General features: G+C 45.2%; 1 protein-coding gene across 1 annotated transcript in view; it reads right to left on the bottom strand.

Annotated features, from left to right (window-relative positions):
* Nucleotides 1–21,965, bottom strand: part of c11h11orf65 (chromosome 11 C11orf65 homolog) — a 78,357-nt gene that overhangs the window by 16,164 nt on the left and 40,228 nt on the right. The window contains exons 4-5 of the mRNA XM_041199032.1: nt 9,054–9,269; nt 5,028–5,164 (exon numbers count right to left, since the gene is read on the bottom strand). Of these exons, the coding sequence (XP_041054966.1) occupies nt 5,028–5,164; nt 9,054–9,269 (353 nt within the window). The remainder of the gene's footprint in view (nt 1–5,027; nt 5,165–9,053; nt 9,270–21,965) is intronic.

The following is a 21,965-nucleotide window of genomic DNA, read 5'->3' as shown; positions in this document are numbered from 1 at the left end:
AATCCCGGACAGCCCGCTTCTATTTCCTCCCCAAAAACAACAGGACTATCCCAGTAGACTGATTGTGTTAGCCTGTTCCTGCTTCACTGAACTCATTTCTTGCTATGTTGACTCTATTCTCTCTCCCCTTGTCCAGTCTCTTCCCACCTACATCCATGATTCCTCTGATGCTCTACGTCATATCAACAATTTCCAGTTCCCTGGCTCTCACCATGTACGTCCAATCCCTCTGCACCAGGATGGTCTGAGGGCTCTCCATTTCTTCCTTGAACAGAGGCCTGAACAATCCCCATCCACCACTATTCTCTTCTGCCTAGCTGAACTTGTTTTCTCACTGAATAATTTCTCCTTAAACTTGTCTCACTTCCTCCAAATAACCGGCGTGGCTATGGGTATCCACATGGGCCCCAGTTATGCTTGACTCTTTATGGGGTATGTGGAACATTCCTTGTTCCAATCCTACTCTGGCCCCCTCCCACAACTCTTTTTTCGGTACATCGCCAACTGTATTGGTGCCGCTTCATGCTCTTGTCCGGATCTGGAAAAATTTATCAATTTTTCTTCCAATTCTTATCCCTCTATCACCTTCACATGGTCCATCTCCGACACTTCCCTTCCCTTCCTTAACCTATCTGTCTCCATTTCTGATGATAGACTGTCCACCAATGTTCATTACAAGCCCACTGACTCCCACAGTTACCTCGACTACAGCTCCTCACACCCTGCTTCCTAGAAGGACTCCATCCCATTCTCTTAGTTCCTTTGCCTCTGTCGCATCTATTCCAATGATGCCATCTTCCAAAACAGTGCATCTGACATGTCTTCCTTCTTCCTTAACTGAGGTTTCCCACCCACGGTGGTTGACAGGGCCATCAACCATATCCAACCCATCTCCCACGCCTCTGCCCTCACACCTTCCTCTCCCTCCCGGAACCAGGATAGGGTCCCCCTTGTCCTCACTTTTCACTCCACCAGCCTCCACATTCAAAGGATCATCCTTTGCCATTTCTGCCAACTCTAGCATCTTGCCACCACCAAACACATCTTACCCTCACCCCCTCTGTCAACATTCTGTAGGTAACGTTCCTACCGGGACACCCTGGTCCACTCCTCCATCACCCCCAATACCTCATCCTCTTCCCAGGGCTCCTTCCTATGTGATTGCAGAAGGTGCAACACCTGCCCCTTTACCTCCTCCCTCCTCACCGACCAAGGGGCCCAAACACACCTTTCAGGTGAAGCAGCCCTTCACTTGCACCTCCATTCGCTGCTCCCAATGCGGTCTCCTCTTCACTGGGGAGACCAAAAACAGACTGGGTGATCACTTTGCGGAACACCTTCAGTCTATCTGTCCCCAAGCATGACCCAGACCTCCCTGTCGCTTGCCATTTCAACACACCACTCTGCTCTCATGCCCACATGTCCGTCCTTGGCCTGCTGCAATGTTCCAGTGAAGCTCAACGCAAACTGGAGGAACAGCACCTCATCTGCCGAATTGGCACTTTACAGCCTTCCGGACATACATTGAGTACAACAACTTCATATAATGAACTCTCTCATCAATCTTCAACCTTTTTTTAATCCCTTTTTGATATTTATTTTTATTTTTTATTTACTTATTTTTATTTTTATTTATTCATTAGTTGTTTTATCCCCCATTTACTATCCTTTTTTGCCCCCAACCACCACCCCTCCCCCCACCCGTCCCACAAAAGGGCCATCTGTCACTTGTTCCATGTTGTTCTTTAAGAGGGCTGACCCTTGTTCTGCTATTCACACATTCTGCTTTCTTACCATTATGCCAGTAGCAGCACCTTCTTTAGCCCTTACCACTACCATTAACACTTCCTTTGTCTTGTGTCCATGACATCTTTGTCAATCTCTCCTTAGCCCCCACTTATTGCTGACCTTTTATCCAGCTTCACCTGCTCCACCCCCGCCTTAAATAGTATAAATTCCATCACATATCTACTTTTCTTTAACTCTGAAGAAGAGTCATATGGACTTGAAATGTTAACTCTGTTTCTCTCTCCACAGATACTGTCAGACCTGCTGAGTTTTTCTAGCACTTTCTGTTTTTATTTCAGATTTCCAGCATCTGCAGTATTTTGCTTTTATTTTACATTCATAAACTTGTTGGGTTGTGGTTTGGGGCAATAGACAATAAGGATTATAAAGAAAGGCAAGGGGGAACTTGAAGGACACAGAAGTAGCAAAGGAGTCGGGGAAGATGCTGAGAGTGATTTGGTGATGCTGCGACTTGGGTGGGGTTTGTTATGGAAAACTTAAGAGAGGAAAGCTTCAGTAAGGTGCTTTCTATGTCAATTTTCAGTCAAAGCCAGGATGTCAATGCAATCATCAACAATAAGGTTGTGGATGGCAAGGACCTTGTTTTGAGTGAATGGATACACTAAAAGGAAATGTGGATAATGCAGTGATTATTGACCCACTGGCAGCGTTGGATGGGGAAAGCAGGTTAGGAAAGAGGTGGGAAGTTCAATGACAGAGATGGTAGCTGGCGCCCAACCAAGGAAATTCAAGCCTGGAACTGTGGCAGGGAAGAAGGAAGGTGGAGGAGTGTGGACGGGTTCAGATATGGATTAGCAGGGCAATGTACTCAAGAGGAGGAGAAGGGAAGAATAGTATTATTGGGTGACATGAAGAGGAGGAAGCAAGAGGCAAGGGTCCAAGAGGGGGTGAAGGAAGAGAATAAAAGGGAGATGGTACTAATGGGCTGAAGTTCCAAGCAGTATCCAAAATGCACACATAGAAGACACAAAAGGTCTAGTGAAAATGAGGAAGTTAGAGATATTATTAGTAAAGAAATAGTAACATAGGGAAGGATATACACCTTTGAGGGAGTACAACTAAGTTTCATTAGACTGATTCATGGGATGAGGGGATTATCCTGTGAGGACTGCTTGAGTAAAATGGCCTATATTCCCTAGAATTTAGAGGAATGGAAGGTGATCTCATTGAAACATATAAAGTTCTTAAGGGCTTGATAGGGTAGATACTGGGAAGACGTTTGCTCTGGCTGTGGAGTCTAGAACTTGGAGTCACAAGCTCAGAATGAGGAGTCATCCATTTAGGACTGAGGTGAAGAGAAATTTCTTCACTCAAAGGGTTGTGGATCTATGGAATTTGCCACCTCAGAGATTATGGATGTTCAATTGCTGAGCATATTCAAGTCAGAGATCAATATGATTTTGGAAACTAAGGGATTTTTGGGGTATAAGGATAGTGCGAAAAGGTGAATTTGAGATATAAGATCAATCATGATTGTATTGAATGGCAGGACCAGCTAGAAGAACTGATTGGCTATTCCTGCTCCTATTTCTTATGTTTTTGTGTTCTTATGAATGAATGCAGATTTATGTTACATGAGTACATCAGAGATTAGGAGAAACATCCTGATCGTAATCAAACCTTCCCCTTACACCAGGTGCTATGAATCAGATGGATCAAAAATTGCTGTTCTTGGTGCATTAAATATTTTAATGCCACAATAAAATGTAACAATATCTAATTAACTGACTAGCAGCCCACAAGTGCAAAACTTCACCGAATCAACATTACCTCATCAAACAATGAATCACTCCACAAAACAAGACCCACAAATTCAACAGAAGTTATCTTTTTTTTAATTGAGGCTCCCTCTGTAGGTTCACAGGGTAAAGGCATCAAACCCTGGTCTGTCCTGCGATGATCCACTGGGTAAAGGCACCAATTCCTGGGGCGGAATTTCACCCATATTGGGCAGGCTTGACAGGGAACGGGCGGTTGGGAAGCTGACCGCTGCCCGCAATCTGGACTGGAGGGTAATTTCACACTGGTGGGCCAATTAAGGTCCACCGAGTGTGAAATGCGAGCAACCACGCTCAGTGCTGCCTGTGCGGGTGGGAGAGAAGGGCGAGCGGGGCAAGTATGACCTTCACGCACTTCATAATCACCCTGAGGCATGGAGCTGCCTCAGGGAGATGAGGAGTTATAAAAAAATTAAGGAAAATAGAAATGCAATGAAACATGTCCCCTCATGTGACTCTGTCACATGAGCAGGGACATGTTATTAATTAAATTTCAAAGCTTTTATCTTATTTTTATTTGCTTTTGGAAACTTCAACCCACCCTTTAATGAGGTTTCCAAAAAAATGCAAAGGCTGCTTGGCCTCTTCATCTGCCTGCCCACCGTAAGGTTGGATGGGCAGCAAAAAATTTAAGTTAATTGATTGTCTACTGGCCTTAATAGGCCTTTTAATTGTCGGTGAGCACGCTGCTGACTCCGGCATGCGCCCGCTGACCGAACTGCGACTGTTCGTTGATGTCGGCATGCTATGCTGACCTCAACGCGCATCATTTCACACTCGAACGGGTCGGGCATGCACCCGCCCGCTGAGCTAAAATTTTGCCCTTGGCTTATGCCAAATGACTTGAGGGACATCCCATCTAAGTCAGTTTCATTTGTGGATCTATGGAATTTGCGTGGATTGTGGATGTTTAATCGCTGAGCATATTCAAGTCAGAGATCAATAATGATTTTGGAAACTAAGGGAATTTAGGGGTATTAGGATAGTGTGAAAAGGTGAATTTGAGATATAAGATCCGTCATTCATTGACTCAGCGCCTGACCCGCTCGAGTGTGAAATGACGCATGTTGAGGTAAGCCTAGCATGCCGAGGTCAACAAATGACTGATCTCAAGAGTAAGATCGCACTCAACGTTATGACTCAAATATGAATGATAATTGTTTGGGTAAGAGTCAGCGAGCAACTACTGTCCTTGCAAAGAATCAATCACTTTCTGGTGAGGTGAGAGAGAAGAAAACTGAGAGAGATGAAAAATAAAGTGGTGCAAGTAATAACTGCCTTTCCTCAGTCCTTTAACATTTTGCTAAAGATTGCTGAAACTTCAGTTGGGTAGCAGGCACAATGTCTAACTTTGAATGTTTTTCTTTGTCTCCAGCAAAGGTTAGGAACTCCAGGACTACCTATTGCTTCTAATGGTTGCATATACTGGTTAAAACTCACATCTTTTTCATCCATTCAATTTTTCTTTGCTTTCGCTTTCTCACGACCTCTTGCCTTCTCTGGAGTTTGCAATGATGAAATGTTGTTGTCTTTCTGTTAGGCTCAAACTCCATATAATCAGTAGTGGTTACAAAGCACTGAACAAAAAATGAAATAAAGTTATTGAATATCCAATTAATGAATAAAACTCTCATGCATGAATATTGCTGAAAAGAGAGATATGTTCCCGAAGCTTTTCATCTTGGGGTCATTGGGACCAATGTAAGCATCCCAAAGTTCAAACAATCACAATTTATACTACAGGAGAAAAAGGTGCTGATTGGTTGGGAAGTCAATTCTGATTGGCTGAGGCATTGCCATGGAGAAAACAAGGGGAACTATAGGTTCCCCAAGGCTTGCACATATTCCTTTTATTTGAAAGAATGGGTCCCTTCATATGAATGTATAGTGAGTGTAAATGAACCATCTTATGAGCTTGACTGTTAACCTTAAATAGGTTGTTAGTGTAGCTATTAGTGCACTCAGGATTGTTCAGCAAGTGTTGCCCAATTGTGGAATCACAACTAACAGTAGACGACTTGTCTTGAATTTTGCAAGTAGAGTCTGGTTCAGTATGGTCTGTACACTGCCTAGTACGAATAACCAAAGGAATATGCTGTTTAATTCAATCAGCCAATCGCTGGGGCATACGGCCTATGTACCTGGTGTTGCACTGGCACTGAAATTCATACACGATGTTGCTCAATTGTGTGGTAGACAGAATGTCTTTTTGGACTAACAGCAGCATCCTGTTTGCAGAAAAAAACACTTGTGTAGCCACTGTAAAGTAGCAGCATGAAATGGTTTGCCTAACCCGTTGTTCAAATTCCTTCGGTTGTTTGTAAAAGACAGAGTACAGAACGTACTCAACCAGCTCGTGCTTGCAAAACCTAAAACAAAACGCCTACTGTGAGATATGATTCCGCGATTGGGCAGCACTTACTGAATAATCCTGAGTGCCCTAATATCTATACTAACAACCAATTTAAGATAATCAGGCAAGCTAGTTTGCATGGACCAGTTCTCTGCAAACAAAAGGAATATGTTCAAGTCTTGCACCTTTTTGAATTACCTGGAGCTTGGGGAACCTCTAATCCCCTGTTGCTTTCTATCACTCAGCGTTCTGACACAGGCTGCACTGTGAACCACCTCCGGAGCCTGAAAGCACTGAATCAGTTAGAACTTCAACTTTATTGCTCCCATATCACTGTTAGAAACCTCACATAAAGCTACAGCTTGTTCAATCGGGTTTAACTGAGTTTTTAACAGAGTTGTAATTAATAAAATTGGATGAACAACAGAACTGACCCTGAAAAATAATTATGGGCAGAACTTTTCATCTTAAGTGGGGGCATGCTCCCGACCTGAACGGGAGTGAAATAGTGCGCGATGACATTGGGTGAGCGTCCCAACGTTATCGCGCACTCTCGCAATCATTTGGTTGGCAGGCGCGTGCGAGATGCGGCTGTATGCCCGCCAGCAATTGAGAGGCCTATTAAGTCCTTAAGTAACTAATAAAGCTGCATTTTTTGCTGCCCGCTCAATGTTCGATTAGTGGGCGGGCAAATCAGCCAGGCGGCCTTTGCATTTTTAACAAAACCTCACCCGCGGATGGGATGAGGTTTCAGTGCTTACTAAAAAGAATAAAGAATTTTTAACATCCTTTTTCACGTGTCTGTCTTCATGTGACTGAGCCACATGTGGGGACATGTTTATCTTGTATGTTAAAAGTTTATTTTTGCATTTAAAATCCATCTGGTCCCTGAGGCAGCTCTGTGCTTTCAGGGAGCTGTCACAGCACGCTCCCCCGCACATGCACACACCTAAGCGCTTGCGCTCCTCCCACCCCCACCCAGGGAGTGCTGAGGCTCTCAGCGGCCATTTCATGCTGGCTGACTGTTAATTGGCCAGCCAGCGTGAAACTGTGGTTGGAGCCCAATGGCGGGCGGCGATTGGTTTCACAGCCGCACCCAGGACTGCCCACCATGCCCACTCAACAAGGGGAAAATTTCTGTCCTATATATTTCTGGAATGCTGTTAAATAATTAGCTAGTAGATTTTTGAAGCTAAATTTATTAATTTTTCAAAATATGTTTTAAAATATTTTAGCTTTTACATTCATCACAGATGTGTGTCCCAATCTTTAATTTGCACAATGCAAAAAATTTTTTAAAGTGATTTTATTTTAGTGCTTTTTGTTTCCTGTTTGTGTGTCTGTAAAAATCCTTTAATGTGAGTGGCTACTTGGATAGCCTGATGACAACATTCCAAGTTCCGACTGGGAATGCCCATAAAGAATGCTGCCATCAGTTGCAGTACCACTGCATTGTGATGGAGGTGAAATTCTTGCCAGAGACCACTGACCACAAACTCTGGGCCAACATGTTGAGATTGTATGATAACATAAGAGCTGTGTAAGTACCAGTCACAGGTGGTGTCTAATGAGCATATATAAAGTTAATCCTGAGGGAGGATGGTTATAGCTGAGTGTATATAAATAAGGTTAATTCTAAGGTAATAAAAAGACAACTGAGTGTACATAAGATTAATCCTGTGGTATTATGGTTACAGCTAAATGTAAGTAAGATCCTACCACTACTCTTCTGTTTATTTGTTGTTAGGAGCATTCAAAAATAGTTCCAGCCAAAATTCAAGATTGCATTTCACTGATGCTATTGTTTGACAAACTGGTGCCATGCTATGAAGGCTTTTTTAGTTGTTTAGTAAATAAAAAAACACAAATAATGCTACTTTGTTCGTGCACACTCTCATTTGATTTATGCTTTGCCCTTTTTTACCAAGACAAACCTGTGCAATCTGTGTTAGTTCCCCCCACCCCAACCCAATTGGATGAATAAACATTGGAATGGAGGAGGAATTCATTTATGGCACTATGTAGGCTTAATGTGATTCACTAAAGGACCCCTAGACAGTAACAGAAACTTTTTTTATGAGGTGATTTATGAGGTAGTGCAGTTAATGATTGAAGAAGCGACCATGTACACAGTTAACAATGAGTTAAAATAGGCAGTTGAAGGAAAACAGGAATAAAGGTAAATGGGTATAGGATGGGGACATGGGATTAGGATTATTGCCTATATGGAGGGTATGAATGATTGGTTAGATTGAACCACCTGTTTCTATGTTGTACTTTCTATCTAATTCTATGTAATAGTCCATGATGCATGTGTTATCTCTGCCTTATGACTCAATAGAAGAAAATCCTATCCAGCTTGAGTTAATGTTATCCACAAAAGTTGCTTGGTAGAACAGAACTTGAATATTGCTGAAAAGAGAGAGACATGTCACCAAAAATTTTCATCTAGCACTCGTCAGAACAAATGCAACAATACCAAATTTCAAATGATCGCAACAATTTATACTACAGGAGAAAAGGGTGCTGATTGGTTGGTAAGTTAACTCTGATTGGCTGAGGCATTGCCTCAGGGTTGCAACTTCAGGGTTTTCATGCTAATCTACATGCACTTGACATTCTTAAGTTGTGGTCAGCTTCAGGGAGGTAATGACAGAGAATGCTGACAGTTCACCATCACCTCCCTGGAGCAAAATCCAGGCACTTCAGGATGAGGCTTCACATATACTCAGCTTCACCAGCCTGCCGCATGGTGAAAGTCATATACACTCAGTTAACAGCATTTCACTTATGGATGAACCTCACATACCCTAATTCTCATCACTCAATTTAGGTCCAATCCCCTAAATTAAATTCTTCTGTATTGATCTGTCCTCTGCTTATGTCCACTTAGAACATTAAGTGCATTCCAACAAAAAGAGAAGATCCCTGAACTAATTTAACAATCCAAGTCTTTTTTTTTGCCTAATGTTTGTCCATCACAGTTATGCTCATCCAAACAATTCCTGCACACATCTCAATTGTTAGATCAATAGCCCTGTAAACTGAGATCTCCTAGCAGGTTATTTACATTCAGTTTATTTCTTTTAGCGATTGGAAAATTGCTTCTTTACCTTCTCCGAAAGACTTCTCCAGTCATTATTCTCCATTCGCTTGTACCATCCACTGCGATTATCTTCCTGATTTTTTACAGGGTTACGGTTGTGAATTTGCCTGGGTAGTTTCTGTTTGACAGCAGGATGAGTATAATCTTTGGGACTGTTTGCACATATATCCACGATTGGTCGATGAGTGAATATTTTGTAGTAGACTTTTGGAGGAAATGTTTCCTATAAACCAGAGCAGGATGAAAAAAAAAGACCGCATTTGGTTAGCACTTTTTCACGACCTCAAGACATCCCAAAACAATTTATATGACGTACTTTTGAAGCGCTGTAATTCGGGAAATGTGGCAGCCATTTGTGTACTGCAAACTCCACAAACAGCAATGTGATAATGGCCAGAATTTGCTTTTGTGATGTCGGTAGAGGGATAAATATTAGGCAAGACACCAAGGATAACTCCTTGGCTCTTATTTGAAATAGTGCCATGGCATTTTTTATGTCCACATGAGAAGGCAGATTGGACCTCAGTTTACCTCTCAACTAAAAGTGAGCAGCTCTGACAGTGCAGCTGTCCCTCAGTACTACACTGGAGTATCAGCACTGATTTTTGTGCTTAAGACCTGGAGTGGCACTTGAACCTACAGCTTTCTGGTTCAAAGGCAAATTTGCAACCATGTGAGCCATATCTGACACAGTAAATGTAAGCTCAGTTTCTGATGCCCTTTTTTTCTGAAAATATCTGCCTTGGAACTGAATACAATTCACAAGCAAGTTTTGTTGCTAACATGCACACGCAGACTTCCATTAGATAGTTCAAACAATGGCAGATGCACTATTTAGACTACAGTGCTGACAATAGTGACTTTGCGAACTTCGGCAAATTTGTGCGGATGCTGTAATCTGTTGTTGCGAGTACCTCAAATTTTAAAAACATTCATTCATGTAATTTTTGTTAAAATTAAATCTGTTTCAGGTGGGGATTTTTCTTGCCTTGGTGAAATTATTTAACTATGCAGCTAAATCTAGGGACCAAAGTTACGTGACTGCTCCTTTTGGCTCCCGTCATAACTCCTGTGGACTTCTGCCAGAACTGGCACTAATTCTCCCTGTACCCAGAAATGCCAGCCTTGGGTCTGTTCTAGGTGCCCTACTTTGGGGCAGAGTCTTCATCCATCCTGAAGAAAGTCACCGAAACAAAAGCAGTTCCCATGTTGCCCTCCTTATAGGCATCCACTGTACATTTGGAGATTGGTGCACTGAGTGAAAGAGCTTCGTGATGGGCAGTAGGGGTCTTTACCAGGGTAAAGATGCAGATCAGGATCATGGCCTGGACCCCAAACATATGGCAATGGTTATTTTGATAGGACTGGGTGAGGGAACTTGGCGTCCTCAGGATAGGAAAGTCACACTGAATTTTCAGTGTTTGGGAATTGGTAGGCACTGCTAATATAGATTAAGTGCCATCAGCTGACCCTGCGTCCTTCAACAGCATCAGTGCTGGAGAGCAGGCAAGATCCAATTTAAAGTGTAGCCATTTTTTGGCCTTGCATGTTAACATAATTTCACGGTAGTCATTTCAATATGAACTAATCCCACTAACAAACATACATAACTCCCAATATACAACAGCATCAATAAACTGGAATGGCCAACAGTGAAATTTCTATCAGTTCAAAAGCAAACAAGGATCACTTACTCCTCCCAGTCTGAATCGGACATGAACACCAGCAGCACTGTCCAGTAATTCTGCCTGTGAATATGTAGTAGCAATGAATATAGGTTACACTGTGTAAACTTTCTAGAATCCTCATCTGTATGATATTTTAAATTTAACTGTGTAGCAGAGTCACAATTCAGTATTTGACATCAGTCAACTTATCAAAATACATTGCAACAAATGCTAATTGTGACAATATTTTATTTAAGACACAGGAAATTATTAAAATGCACAGGAACCCTAAACATCCAAAAAGAGAGACAGAGTATGAAAATGTAAATATACCAGAGAACCTTCTGTTGATATTTGTGAGTAGGATAATACGCAGGGTTTTGGGTTGGGGCCCTGACATTGGGATCAAATGGGGATCAACAACCACACATTGGCCTAATTTTCAGCTCAGCGGGCGAGCATGAATGGCCGGGAAACAGGCCCCCGATCACGGTCAGCCTATGACCGCGATTTCACGTTGGCTGACCATTTAATGCCTATCCAGCATGAAACACGGCTTCCCAATGGTTGGGAAGGGCTGGGCAGGGGGCCGGTCACCACTGGGTCCAATGGCAACCCGGCGACCAGTTTAAAAATGGCACAGGCAGCCACTTGAAGGCCGCCAGTATAGAAGCATACAATCTGCATTGTGGAGACGGCACTAATGACCTCGACAGCAGCTGGAGACGCCAGGCGGGAGGTTAGGTTGAGTGGACACTTGGTCCCGCACTTTTCTGACGAGTGCCTTGCTCTCCTCCTGGAGGAGGTGGCTGCCAGGCAAGACACCCTTGTGCCAAGGGACAGAAGGAGGAGGCCACCACATCTGACAAAGAAAGCCTGGGAGCAGGTGGCACCCAGGTCAGCAGCCATGACATTGTGCAGCGCATATGGGTGCAGTGCTGCAAGAGATTCAATGACCTGCTGCACACAGGAAGGGTGAGTACCATGTTGGCATGGATCAGTGTGGTGAAGTGTTAAGGACTGGCTGTCCCCCTGTGGAGCTCAGGGCTGTTAGAGTCTGAGTGCCAACTGTCAATGACGCCGAAGCTGGCCAAGGGGGTTAGCCCTGGCAGCTTGGACCGAATGCCTTGTGGCTCGAGGGTCACGACTCAGATGTGACCTTGCAGATGTTCCTTGGGTGGGGTTGGCGAGGCTGCAATGGAGCTTCAGATAGAGAGTGGACTAATCAATGCTCCTTGTCCTTTCAGGAGAAGACAAGCCATAACCAGTTGGAGAGATCACAGACAGGCGGAGGCTCACCCAACCTGCTGCTGCTGACCAGGTTCGAGCAGGATGCCCTGGAGCTGGAGAGCTGGCACACTCCCCATAGAGCTGGCCGCGGAGAGACTGGGGTGTCAGACAAAGGTAAGAGTGCAGTGCACAGAGGTGAGAGTTTCGGCTTGTGCAACCATTCTAGTATAGTTTCTTCATGTATGGGAACCTCAAAGCTGGAGTCCCCATTGATCATTGAAGGACAATGGCACCGTGATGCAGATCTCCATTGTCTCACTAGGGTGTCTGGCATGCACACTGACAGAGTAATGACTTTAACTAACAGCATGTCCTTGTTCTCCCTTTGATTCGCCGGTATGCACGTATTCTCAGGATCCAGAAGGGCCACCTCTGATGCCACAGGACCATTGGGCTTCATCTGCTTCACATCCACACTCAGAACCAGGCACCAACACAGATACCAGCACCTTTGTGGGCATTAGATCTTCAGCTACATTTTTGGTGCGCATTGGTGAGGGCACTTCACACTCGCTTGAGGTGCAGGCAGAGACAGAAAGTGCCCAGGGCGCCGGCACTCGGAGGATTGCTAGGGACCAGGATGATGCTGGGTCAAAGGCAGATGATGAGCCTCTGGAGTTATCCATTAGGTGGTAGATGCTGGATGTCCAGCAGGATGTGCGGGAGGATCTGGTGGAGATCCATGAGGGTATGCGTGCCATGGTCTCTGTTGTGGGGGAGCCCATGCGGAGCATGAGCACTGCATTGACCCTCATCGCCAAGCGCACTGCCTCCTCCATTGAGAGGGTGGCGACTCTCATGGAGAGGCAGCTCCAGGGAGAGAATCAGGGGTTCTTGGGGTTGCGCTCAGACCTGCAAGCCCTCACACAGGCAATAATCTCAGGTGGTCAGTGCCAGTTTTGGAGATGGATGAGGCACACAGTATCCCAGCTAGGTGCCTGTCCTTCAATGGTGAGCAGGGAGATTCAGAGTGACTTTATGTTGGTGCACAACCTGCTTGTTGTCTCTGCGGGCTCTTCTTAGTGGACTCTGGATGACGGTAGCAGCTCCTCCGCTCCTCTGCCAGTGACGGTGGCATCTGATGAGGCTGCGATGACTGGGGAGATGCCAGCTGTGGCACTGGCCACTCCTTCCCAGGCGTCGCCAGCACAGGCTCCACTGGCCAGAGGACGACCCCAAGGTCATCAAGGCCTACAAGACACCAGAATCAGCAGGCTGTCTCCAATGCCACTGCCAGCTAAGTGACAGGCACCAAGATGTAGCACTCACAAATGTAAGTTTAAGGCACCATGAGCACAAGAGGGACAGTTCACAGGTGCGCGTGCCCCCAGTTTCATTTTATTCTTTGTCTCATCCGACGCCTCAACAAGAAACTTTTTCTCTTTCTCTCAAGTGCTAAGGAACACAAGCTCCCACAACTCATCGACACCAACACCCATCTAGGACCCTCCACCCCTGCCTGTCCCTTCGTCCCCACCCTTTCTTCCAATCCCAGCCCCGGCTGTGTATTCACCATACCCCCTGACCTTCCCCTCTCCGACGCTGAATGTTCAGTGCTCAGCAAAGGACTTAGTTTCATACCCTTACGACCTCATCTCAATGAATTTCGGGCTCGGCACGATGCTGAATTCTCCTTCCGCCGTCTTCGTCTCCGTGCTCATTTCTTTGGGCAGGAGTCCTCTCCCTGTTCAACGGATCCTTTTACCGACCTCCAATATTCTCCCTCCACCTGGACCCCTCCCTCTGGATTCTTACCTTCTCCTAATCTTTTCATTGAGAACTGTCGGCGTGATATTAGTTGTCTCAATTTCTCTGCTCCTCTCATCCATTCTAACCTGTCCCTCTCTGAATTTACTGCACTCCGTTTTCTCAGGTCCAACCCTAATATTGTCATCAAATCTGCTGACAAGGGTGGTGCTGTTGTTGTCTGGCACACTGACCTCTACCTCGCGGAGGCTGAGCATCAACTCGCAGACACTTCCTCCTAACTCTCCCTGGACCATGACCCCACCACTGAACATCAAGCCATTGTTTCCAGGACTGTCACTGACCTCATCTCCTCTGGAGATCTTCCTTCCACAGCTTCCAACCTGATAATTGCTCAACCTTGGACGGCCCGCTTCTACCTCCTACCCAAAATCCACAAACAGAACTGTCCCGGCAGACCGATCGTGTCAGCCTGTTCCTGCCCCACAGAACTCATTTCTCGCTATCTTGACTCCCTTCTCTCTCCCCTTGTCCAGTCCCTTCCCACCTACATCCATGATTTCTCTGACACCTTACGTCACATCAACAATTTCCAGATCCCTGACCCCCACCGCCACCTCTTCACCATGGACGTCCAATCCCTCTACAACTCCATCCCCAACCAGGATGGTCTGAGGGCTCTCAGCTTCTTCCTCGAACAGAGGCCCAAACAATCCCCTTCCACCACTACTCTCCTCCGTCTGGCTGAACTTGTTCTCACACTGAACAATTTCTCCTTTAACTCCTCTCACTTCCTCCAAATAAAAGGTGTGGCTATGGGTACCCGCATGGGCCCCAGCTATGCCTGTCTCTTTATGGGGCATGTGGAACATTCCTTGTTCCAGTCCTACTCCGGCCCCCTCCCACAATTCTTTCTCCGGTACATTGATGATTACTTCAGTGCCACTTCATGCTCTCGTCGGAACCTGGAAAAATTTATTCATTTTGCTTCCAATCTCCACCCATCCCATTTTCACATGGTCCATCTCTGACACTTCCCTTCCCTTCCTTGACCTCTCTATCTCAATTTCTGGTGATAGACTGTCCACTAATATCCATTACAAGCCTACCGACTCCCACAGCTACCTCGACTACAGCTCCTCACACCCCGCTTCCTGTAAGGACTCCATCCCATTCTCTCAGTTCCTTCGCCTCCGTCACATCTGTTCTGATGATGCTACCTTTAAAAACAATTCCTCTGACATGTCCTCCTTCCTTAACCGAGGATTTCCACCGACGGTAGTTGATTTGGCCCTCAACCATGTCCGGCCCATCTCCCGCGCATCCGCCCTCACGCCTTCTCCTCCCTCCCGGAAACATGATAGGGTCCCCCTTGTCCTCACTTATCACCCCACCAGCCTCCGCATTCAAAGGATCATCCTCCGCCATTTCCGCCAACTCCAGCATGATGCCACCAGCAAACACATCTTCCCTTCAACCCCCGGCGGCATTCCGTAGGGATTGTTCCCTCCACGACACCCTGGTCCACTCCTCCATCACCCCCTACTCCTCAACCCCCTCCTACGGCACCTCCCCATGCAAACGCAGATTGGGTGACCGCTTGGCAGAACACCTTCGGTCTGTCCGCAAGCATCACCCAGACCTCCCTGCTCTCTTGCTCACATGTCTGTGCTTGGCTTGCTGCATTGTTCCAGTGAAGCTCAACACAAAGTGGAGGTACGACACCTCATCCTCCAACTAGGTACTTTACAGCCTTCCGGACTGAATATTGAGTTCAACAACTTTAGATGTTGAACTCCCTCCTCCATCCCCACCCCCTTTCCATTTCTTCCCCCTCCTTTTTGTTTTTTCCAGTAACTTATATAGATTTTTCTTTTCCCACCTATTTCCATTATTTTTAAATGTATTCCACCCATCGCTTATTTCACCCTAACCCCACTAGAGCTACCTTGCTTGTCCTGCTCTCCACTCTTAATTAGCACATTCTTTTAGATAATATCACCACCTTCAACACCTCTTTGTTCTTTCGTCTGTGACATCTTTTGGTTATCTCCTCCTATCACTGCTTGCTTGTCCCAACAACACCAACCAAACCAGCTTGTATTTCACCCCCTTCCCTATTTTTACTTAGTTCTGTTTAAGGGTCATGAGGACTCGAAACGTCAACTTTGCTCTTCTCCATTGATGCTGCCAGACTTGCTGAGTTTTTCCAGGTATTTCTGTTTTTGTTTTGGATTTCCAGCATCCGCAGTTTTTTGTTTTTATCACAGTTAATGGGTGATTTTTTGTTCAGTTACGTTTAGCATATATATCTACTGGTGTGGACATCAACACCAGTAATGGTCATGTCAGTGTGATTTGAATGTGACAATAACATTAAATTTGCTTTTGCTGTAATGGCCTGAATATGCTTCACCTGTTATTCTCGGTGCAGGGTACGCCTGTATGTAATGCTGGACATGAGTGGCTCTAAACTTTATGCACAGGCATTGGGTGGACTTTGGGTTCACATGACAGGGGCATTACGGACATCCTGGATGGAGGCGGCAGCCCTGGCATGAGGTAGGAACAGATCTTCGGCAGCCTAGCTGAAGGAGCATTAGATCAAGGCACCCCTGGTGTCCCTGCCTCTCTGCAGGTTACTGACGTCCATCTCCATGCCCTCAACGTTCTCCTCATCATGCTCCTCTTCTGACTCACTGCTGGATTGATCGTCTGTGGCCTGTGCAGCTGCCTCAAGATCCTCTTCCTGCATTGGGTCCCCCTTTTTCAATGCCAGATTGTGGAAAGCGCAGCATGCAACCACTATCAGGGACATCTGCACTGGGGGGCATTGCAGTGCTCCCCCTGAACGGTCCAGGCATCAGAAGCGCAATTGCAGAAGACCTATGGTCCTCCCTATCACTGCCCTTGTAGAGGCATGACTCCCATTATAACGCTGCTCTGCCTCTGTTCTTGGGTGGCAGAGAGGCATCACAAGCCACCTTTTCAACGGATAGCCCTTGTTACCCAGCAGCCATCCATCCAGCCGCACTGGAGCCATGAACAACCTCGGCACCTGCAAGTGTCTGAGTGTAAGCATCATGGACGGTGCCAGAGTACCTTGCACAGACTTGCAGAATATACTTCCTGTAGTCACAAACCATCTGCGTGTTCATGGAATGGAACCCCTTCCTGTTGACAAACTCAGCTGACCTGCTGGTGCCTTGATGGCCACGTGTGCAGTCAATGGCACCCTGGATGCTGGGGAACCCAGCAATCACTGCAAACCCTCTGGCTCACTCAGCCTGGCTGGCCTCATCCGTACAGAAATGAATAAATATCATGACCCAACTGAACAGAGCTTCAGTCACCAGCTTGACGCAACTGTGGACAGCTGATTGGGAGACTCCACACAGATCCCCCACTGAGCCCTGGAAAGAGCTGGAGGCACAGAAGTTGAGGACAACCGTGACCTTCAGAGACACTGGCATGAGGTGTCCACCCACATAGTTGAGGTGATCTCGGGCCCAACGATATAACAAATGGAGGTCACAGTCTCCCTAGCGAGGCGGAGCTTCCCTTGGCATTGCACGTTGAACATATTGAGGTAGCTGCATGGCCACCTGTAAACCCTGGCAGCAGGATAATGGCATCTTCTGCAGCCCCTTCTGCCTTGGTCTCCCTGCTGGCCCTGCACTCCAAATGCCTGCGCCTCTCCGCCCACAGGTTGCTCCCCTGGAAGCTGCATAGGGACACCTCGGCCTCCTCTCCCTTCTGCCCCTCTCTTCCTCCTCAGAGGAGGTGCCACCAATGGAGACCAGAATCCCCATTACTATGGCAACAGAAAGCTGTCAGATACCTGGAAGGGTCCACACGGTCAAAATCCTCCAGGGGCCTTGAAGACACCAATGAATCTTCACATGCAGCCTGAAAATCCTAACAATGAAGCCCTGAAGTATCAGTAAGCAACCAGTGGCAAACTACCTTCAAAACTCCTCACTACTCACGATGACAATGCTGCTGACCTTTTTTTAATCCTGCACTTGGATCAGGTTTTGCAAAATGTTGGCTGCCCACCTGCCCGTTTTGCCTGTGCAATGAGCGTGAAATCGCACAGACAGTGCGAAATCTTGCTGTTTTACCTTTTTAATGGCCTTAAGTGGTCTTTTAATTGATGGTGGGCATGGCTCCGACACTCGCCCACCAAAATATCGCGCAGAGTGCGAGATTACATTGGGACACTCGGCCGATATCATTTCACGTGATTTCACACCTGATTGGGTTGGGCATGCGCCCACCTGATCAGCATAAAATTCAGCCCACTCTGTGGGGAATAGTCAGCTGACAGTGATTTTTCTTGAATTGGCCAATTAGTGGCCAGAGGGCATGCTCACCATCCAATTAAGGGCAGGCTCTATGTCCCCTTCCAATTGGCCTCGGACAATAGGCCTTAATTAGCCTTTAATTCCCATTACTTGGCTACCCTACCTCGTGGGCAAGTACCCCCACCGACTCTGACCCCGTCTCCAGGAAAATAGCCTGGGGGCAGGATAGTGCTGACAAACTGGGCCATGACATTAATTTTTTCCTCCTGCCCACCTCTGTGCTCACTTCCAATCCTGCAAAATACCTTTCCATTTGTCCCACCCTCTCTTAACCTACCATTGACATGTTCCTAGCCTGCGCCTTGAGAGGAAAGACTGCTTAAACTCATGATATCAAATTATGATAAGGGAAGGCATTATTCAACTGGCTGCAACCACTGAATTTAACATTTGTTAAAGTTTAGGTCATGTGGCTGGAGGTGAATATTGCTAGCAGAGGAAAGGACAACAGACTGAAGTTAAGCCAATGGCAAAGCTAACAAGTTGCATAGTAGCACCTGAGGTTTTTATCCCACCTGGATCATCCCAACCCTGGTTGGGCAGGGAATCGTATGACGGAGGCGGCAGGACAAGGTATGCCCACTTCCCTGTGGGAGGGTGGAAAATCTGGAGTGGTTGGAGCTGATCCAGGTGGGGTGGGGTGTTTTCGGTGGGGTGAGCATGAGCATGATCATGATCCAGGTGAGGTGATAGTCAATCCTGGGGTACGACTGGGGAAGGGGGTGGTGATCGATCTGCACTGGGGGCATGATCCCGAAGTCCCAGGAAGAGGAAGTGGTCAGATCCTGGAATCTGGGTGGAGAAAGAAATTGTCAGGGAGGATGTTGGAAGGATGGGGGCAGAGTGCCCAATTGCAGGGTGTTGCCCTGGCAGGCACATTGGATCCAGCAAGTAAGTGAAAATACACTCACCTCCTGGGTCCTACAGTCCCCATCTGGGTTTAGCTGTTGGGTTTCCATATTTTAGGGACGTTACGAGATTTTCAGGAAATAATCTTGTTTTTCTGGGTTAACATTCTAAATCTTTATTAGCATCTCTTCATATATACAGTCAGGTTCACCAACATCAATAGCAATGTTACGATCCTGTTAACGTTTAAAGAGAAATCCGAATATCCAGTGATTAACCAAAAGAACTACGTCACAAGTTTTCATGTTTTTTCAAACAAAAACAAACTTTATTGAATATAAAATTTAAACAAAGCGAACCCCATTAACACTATAATTTATAGATGTTTATGCTATGAATGCAGTTTTACTTTTTGCTTCCCCCAAGGGTTCTCTTATGCATTACAAAAATCTTTGAGGTTCATTCACTTTTCCTGGGACCAACCCAAAGGTATGCCACAGTCCTCTGGAACTTACTTTAATTCTCCTCAGTATTCCAGCTTTCTCCAAGGTACATGAATAATGGGGATCCTTCCATTAGCTTTTGGCTAAGAGACCCTCCTATTTTCTTTAAAAACCTTGTGACTATTGACTCTTCAGCTCCTTGTCCTGGCTTTGGACATACATAGACCTCTTTTTCCCAGTCTGCTCCCACAGCTTCTCCACAGCTCTTTCTAAGATAACTATTCAAGTTGAGTGCTTTCTTCCACAAGACTCTGTGAGGGCCACTGTAGATTTCTTCCTCAAGGTTCAAACCAGGCAAATCTTCCAGCTTTTATCCCCCTCATGAATTCTAAACTGAACTGCCTGCTTCTGGCAGCAAAAACACACTGATAATTTAAACAAAAGAGCCTCCTAACCAAGATTTCACCCTGAATCATTATCTCTATGACAACATGACACGCTTTGGGATGATTGAAACAGAAATGCAAACAAAATATTTTATCTTCAACACAACTCTTTGATTCTGCAACCCATCTGAATAATTTATATTGTTAATGAAGCTTTACGACTCTTTCTCCAGACTCCCTGGCCACATTATAAGCTTAGTGATGGATCATTCATTGTTCAAGTTTTTTCACCAACAATTCTGACCTTGCATAACAAACACAGATTAGTTTTTAAGTGTAATAAACCCAGGCTTGTTTGAGTTGCATGTATATCAGAATTGTTGAACAGTTTTTCAATCAAATGCCCTCATTTTCTACAGTTAAAATATTAATTCCTAAAACTACAAGTTATATTTTAAAATATATAAATCATGTACTTCATTTTTCCAACAACGGAGATTTGCAAACTTTTAGAAAAATTAAAAACTTGTTGAAACATCTAAAGGTCTTTTTATTTCGTAGATTATTGGTGTGAAATAATGGAAAAATAAATGACGTATGGCCAAAGTAAGATAGAGATTATATAGCCATCCATTTTATTTTTAGTGTTGAATGTCTAAAGATCTGTGATAAAATCTGATAGTTTTAAGCACACATGGAGCAGATTTTTAACTCTGGCGTACTGTTTCCAATGGCAGGACAGAAAGAGGATGCCACTTCCATTCTCTTGCTTTTTGCTGGTTCCCATGTGGTTCCAATTAAAATTTAACGTGCCAGTGGCAAGGACATGTGCAAGCATGCGGCAGGGTAAGATTTTCAGTGGTGAAACCTGCCATCAGCTGACATTGCAGCAGGTATGGGTGGGCTATAAAAGAGCCTTCTGGACAAACAGGGATGCTGTTCATCATGGCCACAACTTTCCTGCCCAACTCCATTGCTATTAACATAAAAGACTTATTGAGAGCGAAAGGTGACAAAGATGTTTCTTAAATTTAAATTTCACTTGTAAATGTTTTGCATTGCTTTGGATTCACTTTATTCATGTGTGCACCACCATTATTTGTTGAGATTAACTTAGTCACAGAGCTAAATGTACTGGCACGCCTCATCATTGGCAGATTAATGGTTACAAAGGAGTTAGGGACATTTCTTTATTCTCAAAGAAACAATATTATGCTTTTTGTTCAATCTTTATTAAATTTTCATATTTGTATCCAGTGTTGTATTGGCCACTCAGGTTCAGTTGGCCGTCCATTCTATGCACTGTAAAGGACATTATCTGAGATCACTCTCTGCAGGGATAATTGAAAAGTTGTAGGTGGAAGCAAAGTCCCATAAGGACTCTGCCAGCTAACATCCATAGATAGAACCACAAGTGGACAGTACTGACACCACCCTTTAGGCCCCTCATATTCTTACCACGACTGATTGTTTCCACCAACATCCACTACACCCAGGATGCAAAACCCTTCCCATTTCACTCCTTCAAGCCCTGATCCCACCCTCTGTCCTTGGATCCATCTTCCAATCCTCCATGCCCCGATCCCACTCCACACACTTCCTTCACTACTGGCTTGACCTTGCCTGTCCCAAGTCTCCATGCAAGCTGCCATTCTTCTGCTCCCCTCCCTTGTGTTGCAGAGTTCAACAAGGAAAACTGCTGACTTCAGACACAACTGCACAAAGTCGGCTGCTGCATTACCTTTAAACAAACATGAACTGGGTACCATGAGATTCTTGTGTGCCGCTGACTAAATTGCGAAGATCGTAAGTAATTATAAAAAGTTTGAAAACTCATGGCATTTAAATGTATTACAAATAGGAACCTGCCACAGGACGGTGTGAAGCCTGACCTGCTACAAACACGCTGCTGAGTTAATTTCTAAATTTGCACCCGCTTTCGGGAAGTGAAATTTCAGCTCCCGTCTAATTAAGTCAATCCGTCTGCCACATTTGCTGCTCTTGAAGACCCCATAATATTACTCCATTGGTTTTTCTTACCTCGATTGGGTTAACACATTTCATCATAAACTGAGGGTTTCCTTGTCCTCTAAAATTAATCATATTTTTGTAATGTTTAAACAGCTGTGTATCCTGCAAGCAGCAAAACAAATTTTGTAGTTACATCAATATAGCTAAAAATAATGCAAATTCCACAACTGTACCAAAAG

This window comes from Carcharodon carcharias, chromosome 11 (genome assembly GCF_017639515.1).
Source record: "Carcharodon carcharias isolate sCarCar2 chromosome 11, sCarCar2.pri, whole genome shotgun sequence".
Taxonomy (NCBI): Eukaryota; Metazoa; Chordata; class Chondrichthyes; order Lamniformes; family Lamnidae; genus Carcharodon; species Carcharodon carcharias.
The sequence above is the reverse complement of the archived record's forward strand: the minus strand, read 5'-3'. Positions and strand labels throughout refer to the sequence as shown.